Source organism: Aotus nancymaae, unplaced genomic scaffold (genome assembly GCF_030222135.1).
Source record: "Aotus nancymaae isolate 86718 unplaced genomic scaffold, 86718_ANA_hifiasm-v0.15.2.pri h1tg000092l, whole genome shotgun sequence".
Lineage (NCBI taxonomy): Eukaryota > Metazoa > Chordata > Mammalia > Primates > Aotidae > Aotus > Aotus nancymaae.
The window spans coordinates 7,735,481-7,747,994 of record NW_026988507.1 but is presented as its reverse complement, the minus strand read 5'-3'; the positions used below and the strand labels follow the sequence as shown (position 1 = coordinate 7,747,994).

At 36.0% G+C, this 12,514-nt stretch overlaps 1 protein-coding gene, 1 non-coding gene and 1 pseudogene across 20 annotated transcripts in view; all 3 read left to right on the top strand.

Annotated features, from left to right (window-relative positions):
• PPHLN1 (periphilin 1) overlaps positions 1–12,514 on the top strand; it is a 137,508-nt gene that overhangs the window by 71,860 nt on the left and 53,134 nt on the right. For all 19 annotated transcript variants that reach the window (XR_001109481.3, XR_001109480.3, XM_012465662.3 and 16 more), the window contains 2 exons: positions 196–275; positions 5,620–5,739. Coding sequence is in view for 17 of the 19 variants with exons in the window: in XM_012465662.3 (XP_012321085.3) it covers positions 196–275; positions 5,620–5,739 (200 nt within the window). In the remaining 2 variants the exon portion in view is untranslated. The remainder of the gene's footprint in view (positions 1–195; positions 276–5,619; positions 5,740–12,514) is intronic.
• LOC105726249 (periodic tryptophan protein 1 homolog) lies at positions 7,283–12,487 on the top strand (annotated as a pseudogene).
• Positions 12,226–12,329, top strand: LOC135271836 (U6 spliceosomal RNA). Its single transcript, XR_010339969.1, has one exon. It is a non-coding gene; the product is annotated as a U6 spliceosomal RNA (small nuclear RNA).

Sequence of the window (12,514 nt, the reverse complement as noted above, 5' to 3'; positions counted from 1 at the left end):
AGGTTATTTTAGATTATTGATGGTGCTCAGCCTCTGAGAGGTAGTTTTAGATGTGAACCTATTTAATTTAATAATGTAATGAAAAGTTTTAGTACTAAAATAAGTGTATGACCCCCTCATTAATTCTGTTACAAAATTACTTTATTGAAAACAAATTAGCTAGAAAAAAATTACATCTTATATTTTCTTATATAGACAAAGAGAGGACTGTCCAGTCTTTGAAAACATCAAGAGATACTTCACCCTCAAGTGCTTCAGCAGCTTCTTCATCAAAGGTTTGTCATATTTCTAAAATCAGTTTAAAGAAGAATTACAAAATGAGGTGGACTGACTAGTACTGATGCTATTTTTTTTTTTTTTTTTTTTTTAACTGTTACACCAAGGGGGCTAATTTGCTGCATTTAAAAACTTAACTTTTTGGCTGGGAGTGGTGGCTCATGCCTGTAATCCCAGTGATTTGAGAGACTGAGATGAGAGAATTGCATGAGGCCAGGAGTTCATGACTAGCCTGGGTAACGTAGCAAGACTTTATTTTAAAAATTACAAATTAGCCAGATGTGGTGGCATGCATCTGTAGTCCTAACTACTCAGAAGGCTGAGGTGAGAGGATTGCTTGAGTCCAGAAAGTTGAGCCTGGAGTGGGCTATGATTGCACCTCTGCATTCTAGCCTGGGCCACAGAGCAAGACACTGTCTCTAACAAAGAAAAACAAACAAACAAAAAGCTTAAATTTTAAATAACCACAACTTGAAAATAGCATCCCGAGTTTGCTATTTTCTGTGAGAAAAATGGGCAGCTTTCTCACTGAATTTTTAACACAGTCTATGCTAAATAAAGTACTCATTGCTGCAACCTGTGTTCTCATCTTGACCATAACCAGGTTGAATGGGTTATATCTGGTTGATTTTGCTTTTATTTGGGGAGGTGGGCGTGTAGGCAGAGACGTAACATGTATAATGTATTTTTTTCTCTTATTAATTCATACAGAATCTTACGTTAGTAGGTTCATATCTCTATTCTACACTAGAGTGAGGGCTTAGGAGTTAAATTAATTTCTTAAGGACTTAGCTACCCCTCACTATGTCATCTTAAAACATAAATCCTCAGAAATTAAAAATTTGACAAGTTGGTTTTCTCCAGTTAGAGGTTCTCTTCACAGATCTCATAATCTTTCTCTTAGCCATAATGGTTGTTACATTTGTTATCTGCTTCACTTCTTTTCGTTCTGCTTTTTATACTTTTTGGCTTTTCAGAAAGAGTAGATACCACCTAGCGGTCTCTACTGGTTGTTCAGGGGGCGGCTGCTTCCCTGCCTCAGAAGGAAAAAATATGTCTGCTTTGTAACAACTAGTATCTTTGGAACTTTCCTGGAAGTCTGAGGGTTCTGGGATGCTGGACTTTGAATAATAAATACCAATTGAATTATGATTTGCTCTTAATCATATCAAGGATGCTTTACCCACCTGGAAGACTGGCTTGTTTTTCATGTCAGGTAATAAATGAAAGAAGAGTGAATAGTACCTGCCTATTAAAGTCACTACAAAAATTTACATTATTACATATGAAATATTTTCTCTGAGATATACTGCTATCTGAATATGAGTTACAACATAGTTTTGTGCTGCATATTAAAATGTTTAGTGGAGAACAACCATGTTGGATTTTTAACTCTTTTTGTCTGATAGTTTCTCGTATATAAACTCGTCCAACCTGTGGCCCAGGACGGCTTTGAATTTCCAACACAAATTCCTAAACTTTCTTAAAAACATTATGCGATATTCCCCCCCCCTTTTTTTTTTTTAAAAAAACTCATCAGCTATGCTTAGTGTTATTTTATTTTATGAGTGGCCCAAGACAATGCTTCTCACATGGCCCAGGGAAGCCAAAGATTGGACACCCTGATGTATATGTTTGCATTTTTGTTACACAGACCGTAAAGTCTTTTTTTTTTGAGGGGGGGTATATAAAAATACAGATGAGATCTCGCTATGTTGCCCAGCCTGGTTTCAAACTTCTGGTCTCAATGATCCTCCCACCTTGGCATCCCAAAGTGCTGGTATTACAGGCATGAGCCACTGTGCCTAGCCAGACCATAAAGTCTTAAAATGGAATCAAAATAGCACGATTTTAGATCCATAGTTATTTTATGTATTCAGAAGGTAGCGCCTTCTTTCATTTGCCCAAGGTCACATGGTAGCTCTGGGGAGCTTTATGAGCTTAGATTTCCTGATTTGGTGAACTCTTTCATGTAATGGCTGCCCACATGTTGGGATACATTTTCAGCGTTTGTTAGTTTCAAATGATAGGTTTTCGAATGTGCAGACAGAATGACAGTAAGTTATAGTAGGCTTTTGCTTCATTCTTTTTTGTGGGACAGGTAGGGGTGGGGAATGGAGTTTCACTCTGTCACCCAGACTGGAGTGCAGTGGCGTAATCTTGCCTCACTGCAACCTCCACCTCCCAGGTTCAAGGAATTCTCCTGCCTCAACTTCCCAAGTAGCTGGGATTACAGGTGCCCACCACCACGCCCAGCTAATTTTTGTATTTTTTGTAGAGACGGGTTTCACCATGTTGGCAGACTGGTCTGGTCTCGAACTCCTGACCTCAGGTGATCTACCCACCTCAGCCTCCCAAAGCGCTGGGATTACAGGTGTGAGCCACTGTGCCCAGCCACTTCATTCTTTGCTAGACAGAAGTGATATAAATACTTGTTTTTGCTCTTCAACTTTCTCTTAAATAGGCTTCTTAACCCCTCCAAAAATACCCCAACTTTCTTGGATGTATTTGTGTGTATGTATGTGTTTTTGTCTACTAACTAGATTTTAAAAAAAACCTTCTCGAAGGAAAAATTAAATCCTTTGCGAACAAACAAGTACTTAGAGAGTTCACCACCACCAGGCCTGCTTTACAAGAGCTTCTGAAAGAAGCACTATACATATAAAGGAACAACCAATATCAGCCTTTCCAAAAATATATCAAAAAGAAAAGAACATTAACACAACGAAAAATTTACACTAACTAATGGGCAAAACAGCCAGCTAGCATCAAATGCTAGTATTAAAGTTATATATATTCTAATTGGATAAAAAGCCAAAACCCATTGCTATGCTGCATCCAGACCCATCTCACATGCAACGATACACAAAGACTCAAAACAAAGAGAAGGAGGAAGATTTATCAACCAATCAGAGAGTAAAAATAAACAAATAAAAAGCAGGAGATGCAATTCTCGCCTCTGGTAAAGTAGACTTTAAAGTAACAAAGAGCAAAAGAGGCAAAGAAGGACATTACATAATGGCAAAAGGATCAATGTAACAAGAAGAGCTAACGATTTTATAGATCAACGAGACAGAAAATTAACAAGGACATCCAGGACTTGAACTCAGACCCGGAACAAGTAAACTTAATAAACATTTGTAGAACTCTCCACTTCAAATACATAAAACATACATTACCACCTCACACCTATTCCAAAAGTGACTACATAATTGGAAGTAAATCACTCCTCAGTAATCGCATAGCATTTCATAGGTTTAAATGAAATATTGATTGGCTGCTCGTTTGTTATTTTCTTCCCTTATTCCTTCCTGTTTACATCAAGTATAATTATTGGTACAAAAGAGGTTTTCAATACCCATTACTAAACTGCATTCTAGCCTGGGCAAGAAAGCAATACTCCCATTCTCTCTCTCTCTTTCTCTTCCTTTTTCCTCCTCTTCTTTATTCTTTTTCTTTCTTTCTTTCGAAAAAAAAAAAAACCTTCTATTACTAAGTTATAATAAAGGTATTACTTATAATACTTTTTTAAACTTGTATATGAGAAGGGTTTTAAAATGAGCCATTTAGGCTTCCTCAATGGTTTTGGAATATACTTCATATAGATATATTGCTATAATATTCCAGTAAATATTGTAAATGGCCAGCCAGTAGTTTGATTAATTTAATAAGGTGTGGAAAGACATCAAATGACCTTTTTAGTTTAAAAAAAAATGTCTAGGCCAGGCATGGTGGCTCACACTTGTGATCCCAGAACTTTGGGAGGACGAGGTGGTTGGATCATCTGAGCCCAGGAGTTCAAGACCAGCCTGGCCAATGAGGTGAAACCCCATCTCCACTAAAAATACAAAAATTATTCTGGCGTGGTGGTGCATGTTTGTAATCCCAGCTACTTGGGAGGCTGAGGCTGGAGAGTCGCTTGAACCCAGGAGGCAGACGTTGCAGTGAGCAAGATCATGCCACTGTACTCCAGCCTGGGTGACAGAGTGAGACTCTATCCCCCCCATCCCCCAAAAAACCTTGATTTAAATTCCAGCTTAGCATTTATTAGTGACTTTGAGCAAGTTACCGTCATTCAGTTTCTTAGTTTATAAGTTGGGAAAATAAAATTCTAATCACCTTCATGGAATTCTGTTTAATTAAAGTACTTCTTTTGGTTCATAAATAAAAGCACTTTATAAATGGTAGTGCCCCATAAGTTCAGTGCCCAGCACTGTCACCCACAAGAGGTATATTTGGAATCAGTGATGTGACTTTAGAGAAGTAAACCTTAGTAATAGAAAGATTTTTTAAGTAAGAGACGGTTATGCAACTAGGCATGGCAGGGCATAGTTGATGAAAATGTATGCCAAGGAAATCAAATGAAATTAGAGAGTTATCATAATGTTCCTAAGGAAATAATTTTTAAATTTGTGCTTTACCGTTCATATCTTATTATACAAAATAAGCCTTTAAACAGTACTGGGGGAATTATATCTGATCCAGAAAAGACATTTTACTTTCTTTATTTTTATATCGAGCCCATGGGCTGATTGATTTTCAGATATGTTTTAGTATAATAGATTCACACTGGTAAATATGGAAAAGAAAGAAACACTAAAGTACCAAGCATTATTTTAGATACTTTCAGATCTATTACCTTCTTCAATTCTCACAACTGCTTTGTAAAGTGAGTATTATTAACCCTTATTTTGTAAATGAAGAAACAAAGACTCACAGGGTCATAAGTTATGCATATAAAGCCATCCACCTAGCAAGTCATTAAACTGCGATTGAAAACCAGGTCTGTGTATAACTGCAAAGCCCATACCTTGTTTAGTATTGTATGCAGTTAGATACAGGAACTAGTGGTAGGATCAAAAAATGAAATTTAAGTTTAAAAATTTTGTGTAAGGAATAGGATTTATATAACTCACTGTATAGTGTAAAAATAGCATATTTGTACATTTCTGTTGTATTAATTAGGAGTTTGCCTTACTGAAATTTAGACATTTCATTAAATATACTTGAAGACACAAAGTTGAAATTAGTATGTTTTTTATATTCTAAATAAAAATATGAGTTAATTGTTAGTGTCTTTTGCTTTTTTACTTAGATGAATTTTTAGAGTCTTATGTAAATGAAATTAAGAATTAGATCTGGTCTATATGTCCCAAAGGAATTGCTACCTTAAGTAATTCTAGGTTGAATATTTTTGAAGGAGGAAATAAAGAATGTACCTCTTCTTCTTATAAATTTGAAGGCTTATATGATTTTAAGTGTAAGTGGAGTGTACTTCTTGGTGTATTTGAAGTTTAAAAGCCCTTGAGAATTGTAACAGAAATGTTCTTCTATCTTTATTAGGTGTTAGACAAACCCAGTAGGCTAACTGAAAAGGAACTTGCTGAGGCTGCAAGCAAGTGGGCTGCTGAAAAGCTAGAGAAATCAGATGAAAGTAACTTGCCTGAAATTTCTGAGTATGAGGTAAGGCATAGTTTCTCTTTTATGTTTCACATCTGAAAGTTTTGTCTGGATTTTAAATTATGGGTCAAAAATATTTGGTTTATTCCCTACCTCAAAATATAGCCTCATGGATTATAGGTATTAAAATTTACCACACAGAATGATAGTCTGAATATGAATGACTGAATTCAGTAATCACGCTTTGTCTGAATGTAATATGGAGTATAAGAAAAATGCTTTATTTATATACTTCTTTTAATGGGCTTTGCCATTAAAAGTATCTCAGTAAATCATGCTAAGCCACTAGTTATAAGCCAGTGAATTCAGAACAGAAATCTAATTGGACCTTGGATTGTACCATATTTATATTGCTTGTTATACTTCATGCAGATTATCTCATAAATATTTCAAGAAATGAAGTTATTCATTGGGCAACCTGAGACCTTGATGAGTCTTGAGTACCAAAAGTTGAGAACATTTTTGGGACCATAGAAAAAGATTTATGACATGTTTTTATTACCATATTTTGAAATGAACTGAAAAGTTTCTGTATAACCTGTAACATCTCTAAAAGGGAAATATAGAAATTTTATGGGCAAAATTAAGCTTTTAGATTCAGGATTTGATACTAGAGGAGTTCTTTAACTTGACAGGTAGACAATATAAAAATCTGTCCCATGACAAATTATTATATTTGAAGGGGAATTCTGGCTTTTTAATTTACTTTTGGAATGACTTTTATAGATAGTTCTTTGATAAAAGGGATCAAGCATGGATATTCTATATAAAAATAGTGTTTAACTACATCTTTATACACTGAAAACATCCTTTCCTAATGAAAGTACCTAATGAAAACTGCTCATAAAAATACAAACCCTATAGAACTTACACAGATAGAGCCTTTCTTTTTAAAAATGCTGATCTGTCTTTTAGATACCAGTTGTTCTTAAGTGGGTCAAGGTTTTCTCCTTATTGTAGCTATAATAATAGATACTTATGTGTATCCTTCAGTAAATGGATCAGAAACACCAAGCTGTTCCTCCTTGGTACTTTTCCAGTACTATTTAAAAGCATGAACAATACTTATTAGTAATACATTTAATTGGATTATTTTGGTTATTTTTTCTAATAATTTAGAGTAGTGTTTCTATGTTAATAATTGATATGTATGCTTCAAAATTGCTGCTTTGGAATACTGGTAGTTTGTTTTTAGAACCAAAAACTTCTGAAAAGAATAATTTCTTGTTTCCTAAATACTTTTATCTTCAGTTAGCAAGGCTTTATATATTCATCTTCCCTTCTCTTATCATTTTTTAATCTCAGGATTTTATAAAAGCTCACTGCTTTTCTCAAATTTTAAATATTCTATTGGGTTCTCTCATTTCTTGACTACATCGTGACACTGAATAATCAGTGAGTGACATTGGATTTAGAAAGAGTTTTTTTAAACATCTTTTTTTTTTCCTTTAAAGTTTGCTCAGAATTTGCCAGATTTTGAATTAATGAAAAGTTAAATAACCCTAAAAATCTGTAAATGGAGTCATAGGTCAGACATGTTCTTTTGTTGGATCAAAGGCAAGCTATGTGAGAGTAGCACTGATAACCATAATATGTTTATTTGTGTATATCATTAATGTTGAAGAGCGGCATCAATTTCATCCCATTCTCTAAAATGTTTTCCCACTTAGATTGATACTTTTTCATACTGGAAATAAAACATTTGGGAAATTTTTGTGATAATTTTTGTAAACTTAGTCCCATATCATCTTAATATTTTTCTCTTATTTATATTTTTGATTATTAATATTTTGCTAATTTAGTAACTATTTAACAATAGTTCTTAGGCTATTGGTAAATAGTTACTCATTTCAGCAGTCCATGCTTTTTGAGAAAAAAATTTCGGCCTTGGTCATGTACACGCATATCTAACTTGACAGAATAACCTGGAAAGAAGAAAGGTCATTGATGCCAAGCAAGAGTTTGGCAAAATATTGTGTATGTGTGAATGTGAATCTGTGTTTAAATCTAATTGTGGCAATATTTTAGTTTATATGAGCCTTTTAAGTAATGGTTCATGTACTTCAGAAACATTGTGTAAATTACATTATTATGAGCTTAGAGAGATAGAATGCTTAAGTTTCCAACCTATCTTTACTTGCTGCCATCAGTATAGTTGTAAGCAATTCGGGAAAACCTGTAGTTTATAGAAAGTCCAGTGAAATTGAAGGTAAATTCAATAATATACTTAAATATTCAGGCATATTGTGGTTCCTGCCTCTTTTCAGTTTTATACTTTCAGTTTTATGCTAGCATTTCACAAAATGTTTGATACTTTGGGAAATGCTGCATTAGAGCCCAAAAGTTAAAAGTGTAAGACTATGCTTAGTCTGAAGGATCTTAGTGGTCTAAGGAAGGGAAAAAAAAGATTCTAATAGCTAGTGTATTTGAGAAATGCTCGGTTTAAAATGGTTAGGTTGGTTTTGATATTTCAGCACTTTTTAAAGATTTTAATGTATTATTAATATGCTCATCAGTGTTCAGTAAGAGGGTGAATAAAAGTTTGCATAATTTACCAACTTTTGACTATGTAATTTTTTTCACAGCATATATTGCAGGATTAGTGTATTAAGGCACACTTAAAAAAATACTATACTAGTTTTCTTATAGTTTATTTAAATTAACTAAGTATGCAGTGTATATCTACTTGTGTTAGACATTGCTTTTGAGATACCATCCTAGCCATCAAGGAGGTTACAGTCAAGTTTTGTGGAGATATTATTTGCTGTCCTTAAACAAATAGCTGTGAGAGTTTTCTGTTGGTTGTCGGAATGAAAAAAATATATATTTAAAGAATATTAGAATGTCCCAGTAGATGAGACTGAGGCAGGAGGATTGCTTGAGGTCAGAAATTCAAGACCGACCTGGACAATGTAGTGAGGTCTTGTTACTACAAAAAACAAACAAAAAAAAAAACAAAAAAAACAACTGGGTGCAGTGGCCCCTTAGTCCCAGCTACTCAGGAGGCTAAGGTTGGAGGATCACTTGAGCCCAGGAGTTGAAGTTTGCAGTGACCTGTGATCACACCACGGCCCTCCAGGCTGGGTGACAGAGCAAGACCCTGTCTCAGAAAAAAAAGGGGTGTGAGGGGCAGGTACACTGGCTCACACCTGTAATCCCAGCACTTTGGGAGGCCAAGTCAGGAGGATTGTTTGACCTAGGAGTTCGAGACCAGCCTGGGCAAAATAGTGAGACCCCATCTGTAAAAAAAAAAATCCCACAAAGAATTAGCTGGGCATGGTGGCATGTGCTTGTAGTCCCAGCTATTCAGGAGGCTGAGGTGAGAGGATCTTGTTTCCAGATGATTGAGGCTGCAGTGAGCCATGATTGCTTCACTGCACTCCAGCATGGGTGCAAGACCTTGGCTCAAAAAAAAGAAAAAAAAACTTAGAATAGAACAGTCTCTTCCTGCTATAGAAGAAAAATTTGAAATTTATGACTTATGAGTGGCCCCATGAGAAGCCCCGGGTATGCGGCTGCAGTGCGGCGGTGGTCCCTCTCACCGTGTCTGGGTTTCTATCCTGACACGCCCTTGAGCTGAGGATCATGAACCACAGCTGCCAGGTTGCGTGCGTGGCCTGGGTCCACTGCGGCGTGGCCAAAGAGACACCAGACAAGGTAGAGCTGAGTAAAAAAAAAGTAAAACGTCTCATTTCTGAGGCAAAGGAGAAACTCCAAGAAGAAGGTGGCAATGATGAAGAGGAGTCCTTCAGAAGGTGACATGCGGAGTGCATGCACCCAGGCACGCCCAAGAGAGTCCCTGGAGGATGGTGACCCAGAGGACGACAGGACGCACGATGATGATGAGCTGGCTGAATGTGACTTAGATAAATACTATTGATGAGGAAGATGACCCAGATGCTATGACTCTTGATTTATCTCTCTTGAGTCTTATGGTCTATGGGAGTTATGATCAGGAGGATCCTTACGTTACTCTGAAAGATGCAGAACAATATGAAAGTGAAGATTTCTTGATTAAGCCCAGTGATAATCTCACAGTTTGTGGCTGAGCTAACAGGACCAGTGCAATTTAGAGGTGCATGTTTATAATCAAGAAGACTCTTTATGTAAACCATGATATACTCTTGTCTGCATATCCTCTGAGTGTGGACTGACTGAATTTTGATCCTAGCCCAGATGATTCTACTGGAAATTATATTGCTGTAGGAAACAATACCCCTGTTATTGAAGTGTGGGACCTTGATACAGTGGACTCTTTAGAGCCAGTCTTCACACTCAGAAGTAAACTTTCAAAAAAGAAGAAAAAGAAAGGAAAGAAGAGTGCCTCAGCAGAAGGGCCTATCAGTGCTGTCCTTGACCTTTCATGGAATAAGCTAATCAGAAATGTTTTGGCAAGTGCATCAGCTGACAACACTGTCATTCTGTGGGATATGTCGTTAGGGAAAGCAGCAGCTAGCCTAGCTGTACACACAGACAAGATCCAGATGCTGCAGTTTTATCCATTTACAGCACAGACTCTGATTTCTGGCTCGTATGACAAGTCAGTGGCTTTGTATGACTGCTGAAGTCCAGATGAAAGCCATTGAATTTGGCGATTCAGTGGGCAGAGAGAGAGAGCGACTTGGAATCACTTTTCACCTTTTCATTTTTTGGCCAGTACAGATGACGGCTTTGTATATAATTTGGATGCACGTTCAGATAAGCCAGTTTTTACACTTAATGCACACAATGACGAAATCTCTGGTCAAATCAAGGGTCTGTCTCGTGACTGCTTCAGCAGACAAATATGTGAAGATCTAGGACATCTTAAGGAGATAGGCCAAATCTAGTTCATTCTAGGGACATGAAAATGGGAATTCTCTTCCGTTCTTCATGTTGCCCTGATTTGCCATTTATTTATGCCTTTGCAGGTGAAAAAGAAGGGCTTCGGGTCTGGGATACAAGCACAGTCTCTTCAGTAAATGAAGCATTTGTAAGATGAGAGGCTTTTTCTCAGGAGTGCAAGAAATTAATCTGTTAGTGGCCCTTTTGGCAGCAGGAGCTCAACACACCCATGGAGTCTTAATGAAGATCATCTAATTTCCTGTTTACCTTAACTTGGAATTTTAAAAAGTTGGCCTAAAAATGTTCCATGTGTGGGAGCAACCATGCAGAGTGACTGAAACACAATTCATTTCTGACTGCCTGACGTTCCTTTCTGCAACTGTGGTGGCACCACAGACAAAGTCGGTCTTTGTGCTTACTCTTCAGACAGATGGTTTGTAAGGCTCTTGTTGCATTTCTTAAAAAGAATAATAAAAAGCGTTTTTAAAAAGCAAAAAAAAAGAATATGACTTATGTTGTTTTCACATATAGGGTGTTATTTTTGGCTTCAATGTCTATGCTTATCCTGTCCCTAGACTAGAATGACCATCTTCCATGGCTCTTTTTCAAATCTGTACTCATTCGGTGGAATCAATAGTGTTAGAGATAATGCAACTCAAGATCTTTCTTGATTCTACTTTTCTACCTACTGTAAACTTTTATGCTACTTTGTATTTCTTTGATGACCTCAATTAATTCATTTTGTCTAGCAATATATGTTGAATGTGTCTCAAATGCTTGCCTTGTTTTCCCTACAGTACTTTGGACATATATATCTAATTAAATTAAATTTAATTACTAATGAGCTCTTTTAACTGTCAGTTTTGTTTTCTTTTTCACATGCTTGTTTTCTGAAAGCTCTTATCTGCTCTGATGTGCTTTCTGTGCTCACCAGTTTACATATTGTGTGTAGGCCTATGTCTTAGTTTTGTGTTGCAGTAGCAGGCACAGGGACTGGGCAATGTACAAATAATGTTGCTAGTGGAATTCTTTCTTTAAATGATTTTTATGCTGTTGATATAAGTCCCTTAAAATATGTAACTCAAACTTGTAAAAAAACTAGGGTTTTTTTTCTTTTTGTAGATCATACATGTTATGTGTCAGGAATTCAAATGGCACCAAAGTATTTACAATGTGGCTCTTCTATCCTACTCCTTCCAAGTTGTTACTTGGAGACAATTCCTTTGATCATTTTTTTTCTGTAGATAATATCGTTCTAGAGATAGTCTATGTGTGTGTATAGATTCCTTCTGACTATTTTAGATGTAATTGACAGTATGTTTATTCATTCAATTATTGGTCTAAAACTGAAGTGATCATTATTATTTGTGGGATTTTATTTTTAATGACTTCAATGAATTCTTAGGCTACAGGAGCAAGGCGATTTAACTTTTAAAGGTAGAACCCTTTCTCATATTCCCTTTAAAAATATTTCTTTATGTGTGTAAAACACTTCTCACTTCCATTTGGACTTTTCCTCCTCAGTATTTTGTAAACTGATTGCTTAAGGAATAGTCATGGGACAAGAATTTGTTATCTGTATCTTAATATAGTTTGAAATAATATTTTGGAATCGAATAAGCCTAGAGGCTTTTTCTTACCTAAAATTTAAAAAGTACCAGTCTCGCTTCTTTCGGCAGCATGTACACTAAAAATTGGAATGAAACAGAAGATTAGCATGGCCCCTGCGGAAGGATGACATGCAAATTCATGAACTGTCCATATTGAAAAAAAAAAAGTAGTCATTTCCTCTCTAATCTATTTGACATATGCTCATCATGCATAGTGAAATTGAAAGAGTTTTCTTTCCTTAGAACAGGTAAAACCTAGCACTTAATATAATTTGCCAGTTAGTGCCTATACACAACCATCTGAAATGATCTGTTTTTTAAGAAAGTAATTAAAGGTTTCTATT